This window comes from Cornus florida, unplaced genomic scaffold (genome assembly GCF_030987335.1).
Source record: "Cornus florida cultivar Cherokee Brave unplaced genomic scaffold, ASM3098733v1 CherokeeBrave_3.0.0_Hap2_Chr01, whole genome shotgun sequence".
Classification (NCBI taxonomy): domain Eukaryota; kingdom Viridiplantae; phylum Streptophyta; class Magnoliopsida; order Cornales; family Cornaceae; genus Cornus; species Cornus florida.
In genome coordinates, this window is record NW_026775571.1 from 115,501,264 (window position 1) to 115,522,630 (window position 21,367).

Consider the following 21,367-nt stretch of genomic DNA (forward strand, 5'->3'; position numbering starts at 1 on the left):
AGGGTAAGGTGAGATAAACTAAAAGACGACAACATAAAGATGCTATTCCACGCTTCTTGATGGCACGTGTGACATACATTTTATTTGTTTTTTCTTTCTTTTTCGGTAATTAAAATATAGTAAAAATTAAGAGTTCAAGGTTTACCAAGGATAAATTATGGATGATCTTGAGAGAAATCATAGTGTTTTAAAAAGAAAATTATTATTGATAAATGTTTCGGGAACGTAAAAAAAAAGAAAAAGAAATTCCTTAGTCCGTCAGTATGTACAACATTTGATACAAAATATAGTGTGTTATACTACCTCTATTTCACAAAAAAAAAAAAAAAAAACAAAAGTCTACATTTTATTTTTAGATATCCTTATCTCAATTCAAAATTTAATATTTTACTTTAAAAATATTTTTAATTGACCATCCTTACATCATCATAAATTTTAGTATAATAGTGTTTTCTTAGGTCCGTTTTATATACGCTTTGTTTTAGACGTTTTGTTTTTTATTAAAACAGAAACAATATTCTTGTTGTAAGAGTGTTTTAGAAAAAAATCAAAAGCACGTTTGTAAATGATGTTTTATTGTGAAAATGTCGGTTTTGGTCCATGAACAGTTTGTCTACTGTTATGGTTTTGGGCCATGAACAGTTGTCAAAAAAAAAAAAAAAAAAATTTTTTGGTGTTTTGGTTTTGGGCCACTGTTCACAAAGTGTTTTAACATTATGTAAAATAAAATAAGGTTGCATCAAATATGTTTTTGTTGCCAAAATCGACACTGTAACAACTCAAAAACAAAAACAACAGAAACAAAAGACATACCAAACAAGACCTTATATTTCAAAACAAATATTTGGAGGTTTAAGTCGCTTTAGAAATAAATTGGGTGGGTATTTCTCGGCAAAGTGAAAAAACAAAATAATAATCATATAATCTCGAGATATGCACGTGCTCTTCCAATGGATTCACGTGTTATTGATTCTCTCAAAGGCGCGTGGGAAAAAAGGGTGGTAGAGCAAAGATAGAAAGGATAGGCGGCAAAGTCACAGCCAATTGGACACTGGAGTAGAGTAACCCGTTTTGTCCGGGTTATCGATCTAGGCTTACAAAGCTATAGGTCTAGGCCTCTGTTGGGTTCTTTGCAATTGATGGCTTTGATTAAGACCTGCCTCTTTTTATCAACATCGTGACACATTTGTCCATATATCACTTGAATTGACACAATTACCCTTTTCCTTCAAACGATTAGGGAAAGTAAATTGAGTCGGTTAAAGTGGTGATTATTATGTCTCTCAAGCTTGATTCCCTTTTTGGTTCACATGGACCATTTCCATTCCATGTCTCTCTACCTAAATTCCCATTTTCGGTTACCAATTTTATGGTCGTTAACATATCATTTATGTGCCCTAGTTTTCAACAATTAACTAGCTTCTTTTGTAGGTAATTTTTATTACAACTCACCTTGTAAAGGTAGTTATTTTTAGGATGGAATAATTTTGGTAATGAATGAAGTTAATTTACTTGGGTGGTGCAGTGAAACAATTACTAAATGACCCAATTCAATCAAAGTTCATCTCATTCAATGAGTCTAGACAATCATTATGTTATAATTGTTCATGATATTACTTTTTATTTATTTATTAAAATTCTGATATATGTATTTAATCGTTATCATTATTATCATTATTTTCAATTTTAAAAAAAGTTATCGGTTTATTGTTATGTACTGATACAAACGTTGCAATAAATTAGAAAAGAATATAAAATCGTGTCACAGAACTCTAAAAACAAGTTAACATGTCCCTTATTGGACACGAGCGTAGACGATGTGAGATTATTTGTATAAGGGATTGCTTTGGGGAAGCTATTACCCAATGGTTGGATTCATTTAGTAGCTATTGATCTATCTTAGAAGTGTTCAATTAATTCTTAAAAGTTTTAATACTCTCATTGTCATCATTTTGCATTCAAAGATGCTTATTTTACATGTGCCACCAAAAAGTGGTCAAATATACATTTACAAGAAAAGGCATAGACTCAAGCCAACTCCAGCACCATGCATAGAACAGTTGAATTGGAGGATCCTATTTGCTAAAATACTTGGAACTTGAAGTAGTATAGGAAATATAATTACTATGGTCCTGGACCATTGCTCTCAGTTAATTATTAATTGAAACGTAAACAAATAACAAAATAAAATTGATATAATTATTTATTTATTAAGTAGTAATTAGCCCCAATCATGTAATAATTTTTCATATATGTGATTGTATCTTAAACAAGCACATCTTGATGGGCAAAAACATTTGAAAACCAAAATCATGTTATTTCACCTCAACTTTACTCCCAAATTCCCTATAGAAAAATTTATTTTCAAATTCAAACCAATGGACTTGTTTAAGCATAAAATGAGTCTCACGGCAATACATAAAAGGATTAATGTAATTAAGAAAAAAAAAATAAGACTTTGCCATTGCAAATTAGTAAGCAATTGTTGTAAATAGAATGGATTGAAATAAGTTTGGAAACTAATTTAGGCACGGATTCAATGTAGGTCCAATGGCGACTAATTTATAGCTATTAGTTTTATTTTTATATTCCCCTAAAAATATAAAATTTGATCCCCTAAATTTTTTTAAAAAATTCACCATAATATATATATATATATATATATATATATATATTTGTTAAAAGTCACCCCCATATTAGGTCCCTCAACTTATTACTACTACGGGGCACTATTTTGGCTTGGCCTTGTTGCAGCACTTTGTAATAACCAAATTCATATTGCACAGGAAATATGTCACAACTCACAATATCCTACTGTATTGTTTGGCAAAGACAAAACTTGGGTTGAGTATCTCTCTTCTTAGAGTGTTAACGTTATAATAATTACGAATCAAGGCTCCTATACTTTTTTTTTTTTTTTTTTTTTACATGTTTTGTTGTTAAACTTTATTTATTTATTTTTTATATATTTTTATTTGTGCAAAGTAGGAAATTTAGATAAGTTTGAATTGGGAGACAAAATAGAAAAATCAAGGGTAAGCATCATAAGCTCTAATAGTAATATACTTAGATCCACCAACATTATATAATATAAAATAATTTATTAATTAAATAGAAACAAAGTAGTATGTCTTTTCTCAATAAGAGAAGATTAATTAAGGAATTGGGGACATGGGGGAGATTTGTTGGATGAGAAAGGGACAGAATAGACATCCGCCCGGAAATGAAGGGGGGTCGTACACAGAATTATATTAGATTTCAACCAACGACAATACCCATAAGTATACCATTAAAAACGTTAAGTCTCTCTCTTCATAATACTCCACTCTCTCTCTCTGTGTGTATACTTTCCACTCTCTCTCTGTATACTTTCTCACTCTATACATACACACTCTCTCTCCTCCACACATCACAGTAGCTGTTTCCTCCACCCAGCAGTCGCAGCGCTGCTGCCTGCAGCAGCAGCTGCAGCTTGCAGGTTAGAACAACAACATCAACCCCAAATACTACTTCCTGTATATATATATTTATACACACACATATATAATATAGTATATAAAGTAATCGAAACTCGTAAAGTGGATTTGATGTGTAAAAGCTTGTCTTAAAATTATTTTAGAGAGAGAGTAAGGTCTTTTTGACTCATCTTCTTTAAGCCAATGTGGGGAGTGCGCAGGTTAAGTAGCAGGTGCAGATAGCAGAGCCCTTTGGGATGCAGGGTTTCTCTCTATATCTTTATATCGCGCAATCGACTGTATACACTTCGTATTTTTCCTCCATTTCTCTTCAATTTCGCTCTGTTTTCCTAGGGTTTTGATATGATGTGCGGATTAATCGATCTCAACACTGTCAACGACGACGACGACGAGACGCCGTCGTTCTATTCGCCTTCCTCGTCGTCATCCTCTGCCTCAGCTCCGCCGGTGCCGGCGTCGTCGTCGGTGTGTTTGGAGCTATGGCATGCGTGTGCTGGACCGCTCATATCGTTGCCGAAGAAAGGGAGTGTAGTGGTCTACTTTCCACAGGGTCACTTGGAACATCAATCTGATTTTCCCGCCATATCCTACGATCTCCCTCCTCATGTCTTCTGTCGCGTTCTCGATGTCAAGCTTCATGTGAGTGATATAGTTTTGTATATGTGTGTGTATATATATATATTTGTAAAGTATATACATATGTGTTTGTTTATGTATATATGAAATTATTCAATGTTTGAATGTTTTTGTGAATTTTTATGGCCCAATTAATTGCTCCTATTTGGTAGGGTTTCAATTTTGGAAAATTTGTTGTGATTTGGTTTCTATATCTGGAGCCTTTGTTAATTTTGGATTTGTTTTGACGTGTTGTTTTGGGTAGGCGGAGGCAGCCACTGATGAGGTTTATGCACAGGTCTCCCTAACTCCAGATAGTCAGGTTAGGAATAAGAATGTGTGTTTATATATATATATATATATGGTTCTGCATTCTAAGAGTGACTCCTCTGCTTAAATTTCTCTCTTATTATGGAATTGATGTTCGGTTAGCATTTTGGAAGTTCTATTCTTGCTTCAACAAACTTAAAAATGCAAACTCTGATTTCATACACGAAAAATTGCGGCAGAGGATTTTGAAAATGCCAGCCAAGAGATCCCTAATGTTATGTTTGGGAGCACTGAATCAGTGCCTTAGATTTGAGGTTGGAGGAAGTTTAGTTCAAAATTTGTACTAAATTTTCTCCGATTCCAAATCCAAGGGGGTGCTGCCAAACATAGCATGTGTTATTTCAAAATGTTCATCTTCATTTGAAGACCTTTACTTTTTGGTGATTCTGTTTTGTGTTACTTTTACTTTTGGCTAAATTTTTGCTGCGTGAAGCAGATTGAACAGAAATGGAGAGAAGGGGAAATCGAGGCAGATGGTGAGGTAGACGACATTGAATGTGCTGTGAAGTCAACAACACCCCACATGTTCTGCAAGACCCTTACTGCTTCTGATACTAGCACTCATGGAGGTTTCTCTGTCCCACGCCGAGCAGCTGAAGATTGCTTCCCTCCCCTGGTAGTTGAAATTATTTTTCCCTCACATTTTAAAATTTCAGCTGAACCCAATTTGAAATTTCTGCTCATTTTTATTTTATTTTAAATTATCTAAGATTTATACATATTTAATCCATGTGCTCCATCAATTTCCTCTATTCTATAGTATCCTGACTTTTGCTAGATTTTTTGTTGTAGGATTATAAACAACAAAGGCCTTCACAAGAAATATTAGCAAAAGACCTGTATGGGATTGAATGGAGGTTCCGACATATCTACCGGGGTAATGCGACAAAACTTGTATAACTGTGTTTCATTTGTTGGGGTTCTATTTTTCTTGTGTGAAGAACTTTCATAGTGATGGGGATTGCAATGATTGTGAGATTTACAATTTAATGTTTCAAGTTTTTCCTTTTCTTTTCTGTTTGAGCAGGCCAGCCTCGAAGGCATTTGCTCACTACTGGTTGGAGTGCATTTGTAAATAAGAAAAAGCTTGTCTCTGGAGATGCTGTTCTTTTTCTTAGGTATGGAAACCTAAATTTGAAGAAATTTTAGCTTCACTTTATAATCTTGTACTTATATTTATGGCAGGGGTGATGATGGAGAATTGAGGTTGGGAATTCGAAGAGCTGCTCAAGTTAAAAATGGTGCTATTTTTCCAACCCCTTGTAGCCAGCAGTTGAATGTTGGGAGTTTCACTGATGTGGCCAATGCTATATCTAAGAGAACTATGTTCAATGTTTTCTACAATCCAAGGTATTTTGAATCTCCAGTTAAAATATTGTCATATTTCGGAAAGAAAAAAAAATATTTGATTTCTTGATGGCTAGATTGGTTTATATGAAATGTTACATGATCTCCTAGAAATTATCTTCCCTTCTTTTTACTCGGCTAATGTGACATGGAATTTAAATACCAATGCTTGATTATAATTTTCATCTGTTCATAATGCATAACTTGAGTGCTGAATGCTGATGAAAGCTGCAGTGCATGTGTGGTATTGGCCTTACAGGGTCACCTTTTTAAAAAGGAAACGTAAGATGCGTAGCACGTTCTATTTATGGTGAAATTGTCGGAACATCTTTGCCGTACAATGGGGTCTAAACTTGGTGATATGAGAAAATGATGCCTCGGTTTACTTTCAAAATGAGTTTTGTAGCACTATTTTTTTAATTATATTTTTAAAGTACTGTGGTCCAAATATTTTGTATAACAGAAATGTTGCATTGATTGCATAGTTGCAAATTTAACATCTTGCTCATTCTAAAGACCTTTTCTAATTGCTTTAGATGGAGAAAATAAAAAATGAAATTCTGACACAGGCATTATCTTGATGGTGTGTTTTCAACCAAAGCTTCTCAACGAGGTTGTTAGAGATGTCTGCACCTTCGGATAATAAGTGACATGAGAGGTGTATTGGCAGGATTGGCCCAACCAAATTTTATGACAAACAGTTGTATATGAGTTGTTGAATCATAACTACTAGTTCTTTATTTATTTATTTTTTATTTTTAATCAAGAAACATCACATTTATGTGGTTAAAGCAATCACTGGGCAAAGGAAATGCATAATGCTCGTAATATGGTTAAAGAAATGCTCCCTGCATGGCATCATCAATTGAATGTGCCTCAGTATACACTTCGATATATTTTCATATCATAAATCTTATAGAAAGAAATTGACATAACGTGAAAGTGATTAGCACATGGTTGGCGTCATAAGGTGATCTAGTAATTTTTAATTTTGAAATTTATAAGATGGTCGATTTGTAAGCTAATTTCAGAATGATAATTTGTTCCCAATTTTGTCATGTTGATAATCATATCGACCAATCAGCTTCGAGATCTTGCCTCCAAAATTTTAGTAAACCTTTCATTATTCCTAAATTTAATTGACTTTCTTATGATGCTTTGTTGTTTTAATGTATATTGAAAATTTGTTCTAAAATTTAATTGTGTTTTAAACATTGTGCTGCTTCCAAAGACTTCCTTGGTCTATTCTCTCCGATCTTTATCTCACTGCCTCTAAATTTCAACTGTATTTTGTAGGGCAAGCTTGTCAGAGTTTATAATTCCATTACGTAAATTCTCAAAGAGCCTTGCTCATTCTTTTTCTGCTGGAATGAGGTTTAGAATGCGTTTTGAAACAGAAGATGCAGCAGAGAGAAGGTTAGTTATACTGTTGTTGCAGCAGTTAAAATAAGTTGTGCCACCAGCATCTAACATGCATGATTTCTGGCAGGTATACTGGACTAATAACTGGGATTGGTGATATGGATCCTTTTAGATGGCCTGGTTCAAAATGGAGGTGCCTATTGGTATGTAGTTCTTTTAATGATTGTTTACTTTTTTTTTTGTTCACTAGCGGAAGTTCTTCCAGTGCGAGCTCAGTTATTTGTGGCTGTGTTTTAAATTGATAGAAAGAGAAAGAGAACCCAAAGGGGTTTGCTCAAGTGGGTAAGAACTTGGCCCTGGTGCCTCAAGCATCAGGTTTTAAGGTTCGAATCCTCTTGGGTGCAAACAATTCCTTGAGCGGGGTGTGTGAGTATCAATGAGGGGAAAAAAAAAATTGAGAGAAAGAGGCTTATGCCTTGAGGCTCAACCTAAACCTAAGGGCACTCACATTTAGAACTTCTGTAAATAAGTTGTTGAAGTCTTTCTTCATTCTGGCTTTATGGGTAAATGAGGGCTATTCATGCAGCTGCTTTATTTATTTATTTATTATTATTATTTCTACTGTTTCTGCATTCACATGTGAATTTTCTAGTGTTGGAGCACACTTTTAAGTTGTAAGAGAGGCTTAACCTACGGTCACATGCTTATAGAACTTTGTGTAAATAAGTTGTACGCCTCTTGCCTATGGTCTGTCCTTTTGCAGGAGTGCACTTTGTACTTCACAAAAAAAGTAGTGATTTCCATAAATTTTCTACTTTAAATATTATAATCTTGTTATTTAGACCTTATCTTACTTAAAAATAAAAACATTTATGAATGTTGTATATCTCAAGTTTTCAAAACTTGCCAGATGGTAAATTTCATTTTAAAAAAAGTTCTTAAGCCAGATTCTAAGGAATTCCGAAGATGAAAGTGCCATTGTATATTTTCTCAGTTCTTTAACATGTCGTGGTATAAAATCCATGATACCACTATCATCATTCTCCTACATGAATTGTATATTTCTGCAAAATTTTCATTTTATAAAATTAGAAACATGCAACATGAGGCTTTAAGTTTCAACCTCATGGATATTCTGTACTCTTTCAACCTTATCCTGAGGGCGGGCCATGGTGCAACACTAAGTTTGCCAATTGTGACCTTGAGGTCACAGGTTTGAAACAGGAAACAGCCTCTCCGCATGTAGAGGTAAGGTTGCTCTTCTGAAAATGGTATGCAATTCATGTATTTCTACATTAGCCTATCTGATGGTGTTTAGCGTAGCAGTATCTGTTAGCGACATACTTAAACCTGAGGTGTATAGTACAATTTGCCTGGCCTTTTCTGATTGATGAGCATAATTGTTTTTTGTAATGCTACTAATCCTATAGGGAACCAACATCACCATGATTGTCTTTGACCAAAATTAACCTGTAACTAGATAAAATTTGACTATGTTGTGTTTATGCTATTGCAGTACCATGAATATCGAATTTGCTTTTGGCACTAATGTTTTACAACTTACTACTATGTCTTAAAAACTTCTTACTATTTCTTTCTTTCTTTCTTTCTTTATTTTTTCCGGTACTTTGAGAGAAGGTCATCACATCGTTATTAACCACCTGGGCTGAGGCCTATGGTAAAATTTGTTAATATTAAATGATTGTTACTTAATAAATTCATCAGTTTCAGAATTTCCATACGTTTGTAAATGAATTTTTCTTGCTTCTCTTCCACCTCTGTTGTCCCTCGTGTTTGTGCATCGTCATATAATATGCCCATTGTCATTGTGAAATATTCCAATGCATACGTTAATATTTTTATGGCATAAGTATTAAGTTTCATGTTGACTCACTTCTGCAGGTAAGGTGGGATGATATAGAGGCTATTCAACATAACAGGGTTTCTCCATGGGAGATTGAACCATCTGGGTCAGTTTCTGGATCCAGCAGTTTGGTTGTTCCTGGTACGAAGAGGACCAGGGATGGTTTGCCTTCAACAAAACCAGATATTCCTATTCCCAGAGGTCTTGCATTTCCTAGAAACAATTTTTTCAAATATAAAATTCTCTTCCTTCTTCATTTAGGAATATTAACTTGCTCTATTCTTCCTTTTACAGATGGGACAGGAGTGTCAGACTTTGGGGAATCTTTAAGGTTCCATAAGGTCTTGCAAGGTCAAGAAATTTTGGGTTTTAATAATCCTTATGATGGAATTGATGCTCAGAATCGTAATCCATCAGAAATAAGGATGTGCTATCCTGGTCCTAATGGTTCCAGGATTTCTTCGGGAGGAAATGGTGTCAGAAACCTGCTTGGAAATTCTGATATTTCATTTGAAAGCGTAGGCTTTGGTGAATCTTTCCGATTCAATAAGGTCTTGCAAGGTCAAGAAACATTTATAAATTTGCCATATGGAAGAGGCCCAACTGCTAACACGGTGCAGGAAAACAGTGGTCGTCGAGGAATCACTGGTGGTGTTCAAGTGTCCAGCTCTGGAAATGGCTGGTCTGGTCTGATGCAGGGTTGTGATACTTGTGTGCGTCCATCTGCACCAATGGTGCAATCATCGTCACCACCTTCTGTGTTAATGTTCCAGCAAGCGAGCACTCAAGCTCGTAACTTCCATGCAATGTATGGCATTCCTAATCAGGAGAAGCAAGGGATTAGCAACCGGACTTCCTTTGATATCTCTGAAACATATGGTGGGAAGCTCACAGCTACCTCGGCTTGCGAGTGTAGCTCAAAGAGGGTAAATAAAAAACACATTAATTCTTCTGGTCTTTTAACAGAGCTTAAGCAACCAGTTATTCCACATCCTACTTTTGCAACTAGATCATCATCCAGGGGCAGTCAAGATTTAGCTTCCACTTGTAAAAGTAGCTGCAGGCTCTTTGGTTTTCCCTTAACTGAGGGAAGACATGCTATAAATAAAGATGACAATCCGTCCTGTGTTACATTTCCATGTAGTCCTGAATCTTCTTTTCTGCACCGTGGTGAGGAGCACTTGCATCCAAAGCCGCCTCTGGTCACCAAGGTAGTAGGAAGCAGTTGTACCAAAGCGAGTGACCTCTATGCTGTTAGAGATATGCTGCTTGATATTGCATTGTAGTTTACTTCTGTTGTAAGATAAGAACTTGCAGAGTTGTTTGTAGATGGGAATTCATCTCTCCAAACTTGATGGGTTTGAAAATTTAATTTCTGAGGTGGGACCGTATTTTATGCTAAAGAGCATTTGAATGGTGTAGACAAGGGATGGTGACTGTTACAAGGATCATGGGGATGATTTGTTACTTATTGGAGAGATCAGTAAGTGACTTTTTATTTTTCAATTATCAGTGCTTTTTTATAGCTTCGGATTGCGACACATTTAAGCTTCAAATTGTGGGCAGACTGTGACAGCTAGCATGTCAGATTCTAGAAGGCCCACTGCTGAAATGGCTCTTCTATGTTACTGAGAGAGATGTGTGGGATTCCCATACACTTCCTGTTTCAGGAAACATCTCATCCATTTATTTAGAAAAATAGTTCATGTAGTCTAAATTCAGGGTGTTTGGAGATAGTTCATATAAATATCAGCATCCTGGTTTCTGAATCTTGTGAGCCTCTTGAGTGGGTGCCTATTTTGTTGTCATGTGGATCTCATGCATTTGTTTAGAAAATTGTGTTAGTCTAAAGTGTGTATTAGGAGATAATTCACATTAACATCAGCATCCAGCATAGTACACACTTTTTTGCGTGATTCTAGTTTTATTTAGTATGAAATTTGTCTTTAAGATTTTCTGCCCTTTTGGTTAAGTTCTGATTTTCTTTAAAATTTACCGGTTTTGTTTTGCAGGTAACTCTGCAGTGCTGACTTATTAAGAGAAAAAAGAAACCCTCGGCAGTGCTGTACCAAACATTACAATTCACTAGTGAAGGAGATGTAATGGTGGCATCTGAGGTTTCAAAGCTGGATACCAATAGTTGCTTGAAGATTAGGTCTGTTTACCTATGACATATCTTTGCTTTTGGAAAAAAAAATTGTAACTGTCCTTCCGTAAACTTTATTGTGACTTAATTTCCTCCGTGACAATGGGAATTGTATTCTATGAAAGTTTCTGGTAATGTTAATTATTATTATTATTTGATAGCTCTCCTAACATTAGTAATTTGCCAGAAAAAAGGGTTCTTTATAGTTTATGAAATACTCTAACCCAAATTTGGAATTTTTAGGGGTGACACATAAATTGTTCATGATTTTTGCAGGAAATTGTTTGATCTTCTGCTTCATTGTTTCCCTGCTAAAGCAGAGTTGGAAGTTTTTGTTTTCTTTATAATGTTTATTTTTAAATTGAGGTTGTTTATATATATATATATATATATATATATATATATATATATTTGGAGTTACTATGAGAATATCTCTAATTCAGATTAGGCACATGGTTTCTCTGCTCACATTCTTATACCACAGGACAACAAATATGATGCACTTTTTGTAATTAGTCTAGAAATCAAGATATGTTTTTTGTTCTCTTAATTAATTAAATTGGATGCCACTTGATCTTATTATTTGTTATCAGTGATGTTACAGGGAAACATTTATGCTTATAGTGCCACAAGAGAGGTTGCTGATCATGGTGTGTAACCCAACGGCAAACACAATCATGCGTTAATTCTTGTACTATAGATAATGAATAGTATCTCTCCATTAAAAATCTTAGAAAAAACAAAGTGACACTGGACAGTACATCATTAAAGTTATTAGCATGATTTAAGGTACTTTAATAATTAACATTCTACTTTATATAATCTACAAGTGCAACGTCATTGTTTGAATTAATCGTAAAATAAAAGGCTAAAACGCTCACTATTTGCAAAATAATGGTACGTTTATTTCGTGTTTTCGTCTACATTCTTTCTCACACTCCACCAATCACTCATCTTGCTTGGATAGAACAAATGTGTAATGCAATTATTATTCCTTTTGTACCCCCACACCCCACAACAATTGGTCACTAGTGACAATAATTAAAGAAGCAAGAGCATCTCCAATGATAAATGCCATGTCGGGCCGTCAAATCTATATTTTGAGTGGAACTACAGTGTCAAAATACTATATTTTAACAATTTTGCTCCAATGATGCACTCCATTCAAAATGTTATATTTTAGCAATTCTCACCTTCTATTAAACCAAGTCCAACCCACATCTACTTTTCCAATCCTACTTTAACTCTGACCGTTGATTTCGAAATTACCTTCCCGTCTTAACCATTCATTGCATTATGTCCCACATAATATTTTTAGGGCAAATCATTTCAGCCTCCCCAATTGCCTCCATCTTTGTTCTCATTCTTGACTCTGAACTTGCCCTCTCTCTCTCTCTCTCTCTCTCTCTCTGCAACTACAAACTACAAAAGTTACAAGAATCAGAAGTTCAAAACCCATATATTTAAGTTTATCTATCTGTCAAATTAGGGTAAGTGAGGCGGCTGAGAGCAGATCTAAAATGGGGATGATGTTTTCTGAAAATCTATGGATACATATATGTTGTAATTGTTTGCTTCCCTACTCCACCCATTCCTATGATTTTCGGTGTTCTCTCTCTTTTCTTATTCAGCTTCATCATCTCTTTTACACACACTCAAACACACACACACACACACGTATATGTATGTATATATTGTTTATATTTCAGTATATCTATCTGTCTACAATAATCAAAAGTTCAAAACCTATTACCTATATCAAAACCCATATCGGCATATCATTTCAGAGTTCGCCGTTCACAAGCTTCAATCGTTGGCTCTCAACTCTCAAGCTTGTCCCCCCCCTCTCTCTCTGCAACTAGTAACTCTCAAGCCGGATCTGTAAATGCCATCTTCGACCATGGAGAAATTGGAATCATTGAATTGAGAGAGAGAGATTGAAGTCAGATTTTGTATTGAGAGTTAGATATACAAACAAACATATATATATATATAGAGAGAGAGATTGAAGTCAGATTTTGACGCAACCGAAAGAGGGGACATGAAATGCACAGAGATAAAGCCATTCCAAACGGCGTCGTACAGAGAGAGAGAAGGCCTGCCAAAAAATTTGAAAAAAAACTTGGCATTCTCAAAATTTGAGAGCCCATTGGAGAGCCCACTTTTTACACCTCTCTCAAATTTTGAGTTTAGCAGCCCAAATAAAAGGTGCATTGGAGATGCTCTAAAATCATCATATCATAAACCAATCTTCCAATAATATTGTAAATTTGTAGCAATTATTGCACTCACATCAAGACATGTCAACATTTTTCTCATTATCACCGGCGTAATTTAGTGACGCTAGAGTTGCATGGCCCATCTCTACTCCCTTGTGTTATCACTATCATTTTTCCCTTATTTTCCACACAATTTCCACTAACCCATGCATTCTGCTGCCTCTCAACAAACTCCGATTCATGGTTGTTCCCACAAGATGCATTATTTTGGAGCCCAATTTCCATGAGAGTAACTCAGATTTGGACGTATATGCGACTTTAATCTATTGTTTACTCTATATATATACTGCAATGTGTCCGCGCAAATAATCAATATATATATATATATATGTATGTATGTATTCGATACACGCGGAGATGGAGTTGACATGAGAAGATGCATGGGAAGGAAAAAAGTTGTTTTGGATTCACATTTACAGTGTCATATATAGATGTGACAATGTCAAAAACATATATAGCTCACGAAACCATTGTTTAAATTTAATGCCTGTTTCTTGGAACATGGATTTGATTGTCCCATGACTTCAATTTCTAGATCAACCATTAATTTTATTTAGTAGCTTCAATAAAATTTGACCAAAATAGCAATCTCTTCAATAGAGTCTAAAATACAGAATATGAATATGTATGCATTTTTTTATTCTATACACGCGGAGAGTTGTTGACGCCATAAGAATGAGAAATAAGGAAATTTTTTGTTCATAGTCTATATATGTGACCAATTTTCAAAACCATAGCTCGGGTTTGATGGTCCGGTCACTTATATTTCTAGACCAACCATTAATTTATGCTTTCAACTTCATAATTTATTGAACTATTTTTGCTGGCGAATTAAAAACCATAGATTTTTATAGGTCTGCTTGTTTTAATGGATACCATAAATTGTACAAGAATTGTTTCTCTCGTCAATTGCAAGCGAGATTGTTTAATCATGATATATATTTTGACTTGAGTATTTTTTTTGTTTTTATTAATAATGGTGTCGAGCCTCTTAAAACACAACATAACACATATAATTCGTCCGTCTCATATGCTTTGTACAATTATTTAAGAAAACTCAAACTTCCGAACCTTTATAAATTGTGAAGTGAGAATTTTTGCATTTAGATTATTCCTTTGAAGTGGATTTGGGTTGTGAATGATCATAATTTAGCATAATAAATTTATAACGATGATTCATCAAGCTTAATTGACGCGTGTTTTAAAATTAAGCATGATTCCATAATCTAATTCTAGGTGAGTCCACATCACCTCATGCCATCAGAGCACTGGTGAAGTTAATTAGGTCACTAGCGTGATCCAAGAATTGGTTTGACTCCAAATTAGAACAAATATTGTTTATTACTACGTAATTAATTAATTAAAAATTTTTAGAGGACCCTTAAATTGACCACGGAATTCATAAGAGTCAAGGTAGTCCGGCAATGAGATACACATTATTATTATTATTATTATTATTATTATTATTTTTGGGAAATTTCGATTGCAGTTTCACATTAGAAACTGAAGAATCAATATGTCTGCGATGTAGGATATAAAATATATTCTTGACTTCTACATTTACACTTATATTTGTATATTTAAAACTGAACAATATTTAGATTCTTTTTATTCTTTTTATTAGTGAAGATTTATAACATACTCATCAATTATATGAATAAATAATAAATTGACACGTTCTATTTTAATTATTAAATTATAAATAGTATTCAAATCACTATCTCTGATTTGACAAATGAATATTTATTCACCCTCTTTGATATGATAATTAAAAATTATATGTCAATTTATTATTAATCCACGTGTCAATTTATTATTGATCCACGTTAACGATGAGTGTATTATAAATCTTACTAGTGAAAATTTAAGTATTATTCTTTAAAACACCGTTTTTTTTATTTTACTTTTTATTTTTTCGGTCAAGGGCACTATGCCTTGCCTGGTAATTGTATTGGTACCCACCAAAAAAGAATTGGTGTGTTATTTTGCCTAAGGTCAAAACTCATATTTAAATTAATATACATACTTTTAGACTTCCGTTATAAATAATATTCATAAATAGATGATTTTTTCACTGCAACGCGCATAGGCAGCACTTGTCTCTTTCCCGCGTAATCAAGGGCTACGGAGAACCTTCCCCTCGTGGACCCCATTAACACGTGCCTTAACTTTGCACCTGGATATGTGTCATTCATCTACCAAGGTCACAGTCGAATCCCTTTAGCAGTTCTCTGTCGATTTTTGGTGCTTCCCCACTTCCAGCTACAGCCAATCCTTGAGCGCCGCTTAAAGTGCAAAATCGTCATTTAATCTCAAACGACCTCTTTCTTTACCGTTTGATGCACACGTCATCACCTCCGTACCATGAGGTTGACGAGTCAACATAGCGCACGGAAACAAAAGTTTGAATATTTTTTTACTAACATGCGCTGCAAAGACCCGTCTTTATATAATTACTCTCCCCAACGCGTATCTTAGGCCACTGAAACAACGTACCCATGTTCCCGGCCTGACACTCCAAAAATAGAGAGAGTTTTTTTTTTTAGTGAGAGAGATGGCAGAAGAAACTACAGAGTTAGCAACGCTTGAATACACACCAACATGGGCAGTGGCAACTGTGTGCTTCGTTTTGATATCTGTTTCCATACTTATTGAGTACTGCCTTCATCTCTTAACCAAGGTGTGTGTGTGTGTGTGTGTGTGTATATATATTTGCAAGTTTTATATCTATAGACATGCATGGTTCACTCATATCACCTCACACATTCATATACACACACACATAGATTTATGTATGTAGAATTTTTGCTCATTACCTGTTTGTTAATGGGTATTGTGAATTATTTCAGTATTTCAACAAGAAGAGGAGAAAATCTCTCATTCAAGCCCTTGACAAGATTAAATCTGGTATATATGAGTAATGTTACAAAATGAAAAGCGTTGTTATATATAATTAATTAAGCAAAATGATATAGTTTGATTTTATTTCTAATTTCTCCTTCTATATATTGTGCATGTAGATTTGATGCTGTTGGGGTTTATCTCTCTGTTGCTTACTGTTTTCGAAAAGCTAATTGCAAATATCTGTATACCCAAAAGTGTCGGTGAAACTTTTCTTCCATGTGGAAGCTTTGAGAGTGATGATGAGGAAGAAACCAAATGTGCAGAGCAGGTGAGAAAAAAAGAAAGCAAAAGGGCATTAAAATCAAATTTCAATATATTTTCATATGATATATCTGTAAAATTAACATTAAAAGATATTATTAGATGGATTGCTTAATGAGTGCTCTTCAATCATGCACTATGCTTAATTTAGTTGATACTTGTTGACAATTCCCTAGTGGTTGTTCTGTCAATGTGGGTTGTATAACTTGTATATCATATACATGCCTACCTTAGTGTATTAATTATGTGTTTAATTGTCAAACAAATACAAATTTTAATTAATGGGGGTATTGGGTTTTTGTTCATATATTGTGACATTGAATTTGAATTATATATTTTAGCTTATGTTGTTGTTTCTTTTATTTTTTTTTAGTTTCTTTCCTAGTTTATGTTGTTGTTTCAGTTTGAATATGATTTGGCCACTAACAAGCATGAATTGTATCTTGGAATTTGTGAACAGGGAAAGCTTTCCTTGGTGTCCAGAAATGGTGTCCAGCAACTCCAGATGTTAATCTTTGTGCTGGCCTTCTTCCATGTTTTCTCTGCCTTCCTCACATTCAGTCTTGGAATTGTTAAGGTAAAATATATATATATTCTTTATATCCCTTGTTTTTTTTTATTTTTTTATTTTTTTTTCTTCGAAAGTTCACGCAAACACACACATCCACTATAAGGTTTTGCCCCCATCAGCGCTCGAACACTAAACCTCCCCAAAGGGGAAGGATAGCTTATACCATCTTGGCCAGAGCCCATTGGCTTTCTTTCAGGGGCTTTGGAGTTTGAATTTTCTCCATTTTCCCTCTAAGTACTATTTTACTGCCTATTTCTTTTTCTTTCTTTGTGGATGGTGGGATTGGTTTCGAGGGTTTGACTTTTAGTGATGCAATGAAATAATTCACTAGTCTGAAAAGAGGAAGGGAAATTGTAAAGGAATTCTCTGTGTGAATGTATCTCTCAAAAGTAGTCAATGGAGTGAAACTTTACCAAACTGTAGGTTCTAGAGATATTTGAAATGGGGAAGTTTTGGACTCTAGCTATGTTTGACAACTTACATGTTTGGCTTTGTGTTTTGAAATATTATTCAGATGAAAAAATGGGAGTCTTGGGAGGCTGAAACAAGAACATTGGAGTATCAGTTTTCAAACGGTAAGCTTTCAACCCTATGAAATTTGGTTTCGCCAAACATGTCTCTGTCACAAATCCTTAACTTTGTCCTGTTAGGAATTCCATTACATACCAAATATGGGAATGCATAATTACTGTTCCTAGAATATAATTTGTCCATTGAAGCACAAAATTACACACACACACACACACACACAGATATGTGTGTGTAAATTAATTCATCAAATTAAATGAAATACATGGTAGTAGAGCAATGTCACAGAAACTACAAAATCACTAAAAAAACCATGCTTAGGTATTGTTTAATTTGTCTTTACATTTTACTTGAAAGTGAAATGATCAAGTCCTTAACAAATCAATGAATCATTAATAAAAATTTATTTTTCTTCTTTGTTAATTGCCCAAATTTATAGTAATTCATTTTATCGTTTTTGAATTTTTAAAGAATTGACCATGCCTTACACACTTTAGATGACTTTGCACAAGTTTGGTTATTTTTGTTTTCACTGTTCTTTGTATGTATTTGAACCAAAAATGATTTGCTATTTAACTGTTAAATATCATAAGAAATTAAGAATCTGAAAAAACCCATCTACTTAATTCTTCCAACCTTATCACTAAATTTGTATTGGAAATTATTTAGATCCCCGGAGGTTCCAACTCATCCATCAAACATCATTTGGAAGGAGGCATCTGAGGTTTTGGAGTGAACATCGGTATCTTCGTTTGCCGGTTAGTTCTACCAGGAAACTATTAACCACCTTCTTTAGTAACATTTGGTTTGTTTTCTATTAGGCAATCTAATTTTGTGTAGCCATCTTTCGCAGGCTTGTTTCCTTCGCCAGTTTTTTGGGTCAGTCTCCAGAGTAGATTATCTCATTCTTCGACATGGATTCATTACGGTATGTGATCAATAATTTATTTAGCAAACACAATTTTGCTTAATAATGTCACCTGAAAATATCTGGTCTTTTCCTGTTCTCTCCTCTAGGCACATTTTTCAGCAGGAAGCAATTTTGACTTCCAAAAGTATTTAAGAAGAGCTTTGGAGAAAGATTTTGGTGTGGTTGTGGGAATTAGGTAACTATGGAGAATTGCATTCGGTGATACACCATTAATTCTCTCGCAATAACACAAATTTCGGAAAATAATTGTTCTTGGGCATCTTGTTTTTGCAGCCTCTGGATATGGATCTTCTCGGTGCTTTTCATATTCCTCAATGCACACTGTAATTCTCAATCCATTCTATCTTCTTCTATTAGAACAGAGAAATTAAGATTGATAACCTATCTTATGCTAACTAATTTTATTTATTTATTTATTGACTGCAGTATTCTACAACTATTATTGGCTTCCCTTTATTCCATTAGTGGTAAGCAATTAAATTAACTTTGAATAAAGAACGCGTCTTATGGGAAAACTGCAATGATTTGAAAGATTAATGACATTATATTTTTTTATGCTGCAGATGCTGCTTGTGATTGGGACAAAGCTACAGAGTATCATCACAAAGATGTGCTTAGATAGCAATGATAAATCTAATGTTGTTAGAGGAACTTTGCTTGTTAAGCCCAGTGACCACTTTTTCTGGTTTGGTCGACCGAAACTACTTCTCCACCTCATGCACTTCATTTTATTTCAGGTGATTTTTCAATCCTTTTGATTGCTTCTTCGGTTTGTAAGCATTATTTTGAAACCTCCTTCTTTTTTCTTTTTTTATTTTTAAAATTTTTTTTGGAACCTTAAAATTCTATGACTTTTGTTCTTGAAAGCAAGAAAAGAATTTTCTGAATTCTCGAGTAATTGCCTTTGATTTAGCAAACATTTTCATCATGTTATTTATTCTCAACCTATGCTAAATTTGGATTTTGCAGAACTCCTTTCAACTGGCATTCTTCACATGGTCTTGGGTAAGCATATTTAAGCTAGCTCATCACTGAATTGTACAATACTTGTCAAGTTTTTAGCTAGAAGATTTCATCACTTACATTGCTATTATATATATAAACAGTACAAATTTGGGTTAAGAACTTGCTTCCACCGAGAAACTGAGAATATCGTCTTGAAGCTTGCCATGGGACTGTTGGTTCATATCCTTTGTGGCTATGTAACTCTGCCCCTATTTGCTTTGGTTACACAGGTAAACACACAAACTCTTTTGAGTGTGGCTCTGTTTATTAAAGCTAATAATGAAATGATTAAATGTGCAACTAGATTATCACGTACAGATTAATTCCTCACTTAAGCCAGCCCTTTGATCAAATGTGTAATTTGTAACAGATGGGTACAACAATGAGGAAAGCTGTTTTCACAGAGGGAGTGGTAAAAGGTCTAAAAAGATGGCGAGCCAAAGCCAGGAAAAAATTGGCTCGTAGGAATGCCTACTTTACACAGACCTCAGTGGATGCTTCGCTTGACACTTCAGTGGGTACCTCACCTTCTTTTAGTACTCTTGACAATTCATTTTCCGTAGGCCGGCTGGATCATACATATCCGGATGAAGGCTTTGGGGCTGTTGAAATAAGTGAGGAGGACAGTGTAGCTCGAAGACGGCCTGAGCAGCATCAGAAGCTGGGATCTTTTGAGGGTTTTGACACCAGCAAAACGTGATAGATTTTCTCTTCCGTTGATATAGCATGTACAGTTGTTATTATATATGGCTATTCATTGATATCTTTTGATTTAGTTAGCTATATAGCATTTGTAATTTAATTACTATGATGTTTGGATTGTTTTCAAGTCCAAACAATAGGGATTTGTAGGTTGGCTCATCAGTCCATATTGTATTCTATATACATTGCCTCGTTGATTTAGTTAATTAGTGCTTAGTTAAGCTTATTCATTGAATAATTGCTTAAAGTTGAAATATAGTATGGTTTAATCAAAAGAGGTATTGGTGAAAGATTGAATAAACAGTGTCACCTCACCTCCATAGATTTAAGCAACTAAATATGATTTTTTTTTTTTATTAAAAAAAAAAAACCATTATAGAATTTTTTTTTTTTTTTCTCGGAAACAAAAAAACAAAAACGTGGTATTTCTATTGGCCTGGGGCATCTTCTGACAACTAATCATGATTTTTCAATTCAAACCTACGAGCTTCATATACAAATTGAGCCAAAAATGCAGGTAAATCATATACAAATTGAGCCAAAAATGAAGATAAATCATATACAAATTGAGCCAAAAACAAAGTACAGTGAGCGAAACAGAAATAAAAAATCAGAGCAGTAAACTTCAGAGACCAAAAACAGTAAGCTTTAGGGATCAAACCAACAAAGAACAACGAACCAACCGGAAAAAGGTTAAGTATTGATTGCAATATGGCGCCAATGAATGAATGAAAGAGAAACTGTGTGGGTATAAGGTTGATGACAGGAGAGATGGAAATAAATGGGTATGCAAATATTAAACCAAGAGAAGGTTAGAAAGGTAATTTTAACATTCAAAAAAGATCAATATAAAACTCAAAAGGCAAAAATATCAATTTATTACCATTGGGGTGTCTTTGGTAACTTTATCAAACTTGAGGGGGTGTTTTTGTTCCAAAATAGGCTAAGTTTTATTTATGTGTCCTTTTTGCAAATTTTAGGAAGTGTTATTATACTTTACCTAGATTTTTAAACTTTGATTTTATTGAAAACTTTACCTAACTTTT

The 21,367-nt window shown here is 34.3% G+C and overlaps 2 protein-coding genes across 5 annotated transcripts; both read left to right on the forward strand.

The window, feature by feature from the left end:
- The first annotated feature begins 3,286 nt into the window (after positions 1-3,286).
- Positions 3,287-11,300, forward strand: LOC132315868 (auxin response factor 3). Of its 4 annotated transcripts, none has more exons than XM_059814297.1 (12): positions 3,287-3,719; positions 3,810-4,115; positions 4,357-4,413; positions 4,855-5,037; positions 5,214-5,298; positions 5,449-5,539; positions 5,607-5,771; positions 7,065-7,184; positions 7,258-7,333; positions 9,033-9,195; positions 9,289-10,477; positions 11,007-11,300. In XM_059814297.1, the coding sequence occupies exons 2-11, from the start codon at positions 3,819-3,821 to the stop codon at positions 10,278-10,280; spliced, it is 2,229 nt and encodes a 742-aa protein (XP_059670280.1). In that variant the 5' UTR covers positions 3,287-3,719; positions 3,810-3,818; the 3' UTR covers positions 10,281-10,477; positions 11,007-11,300. The 4 variants fall into 4 exon arrangements, with proteins under 4 accessions (XP_059670280.1, XP_059670275.1, XP_059670266.1 ...); XM_059814292.1 differs by having other exon boundaries at positions 3,287-3,478; positions 3,677-4,115; XM_059814283.1 differs by having other exon boundaries at positions 3,287-3,478.
- A 4,593-nt stretch (positions 11,301-15,893) lies between these two features.
- Positions 15,894-20,559, forward strand: LOC132315885 (MLO-like protein 12). The gene is made up of 14 exons (XM_059814320.1): positions 15,894-16,099; positions 16,269-16,326; positions 16,440-16,591; positions 17,045-17,161; positions 17,670-17,730; positions 18,353-18,441; positions 18,537-18,611; positions 18,701-18,789; positions 18,888-18,937; positions 19,041-19,081; positions 19,178-19,351; positions 19,584-19,619; positions 19,721-19,849; positions 19,990-20,559. Exons 1-14 carry the CDS (start codon positions 15,974-15,976, stop codon positions 20,317-20,319), a joined length of 1,527 nt encoding a protein of 508 aa, XP_059670303.1. The 5' UTR covers positions 15,894-15,973; the 3' UTR covers positions 20,320-20,559.
- The last annotated feature ends 808 nt before the right edge of the window (positions 20,560-21,367 follow it).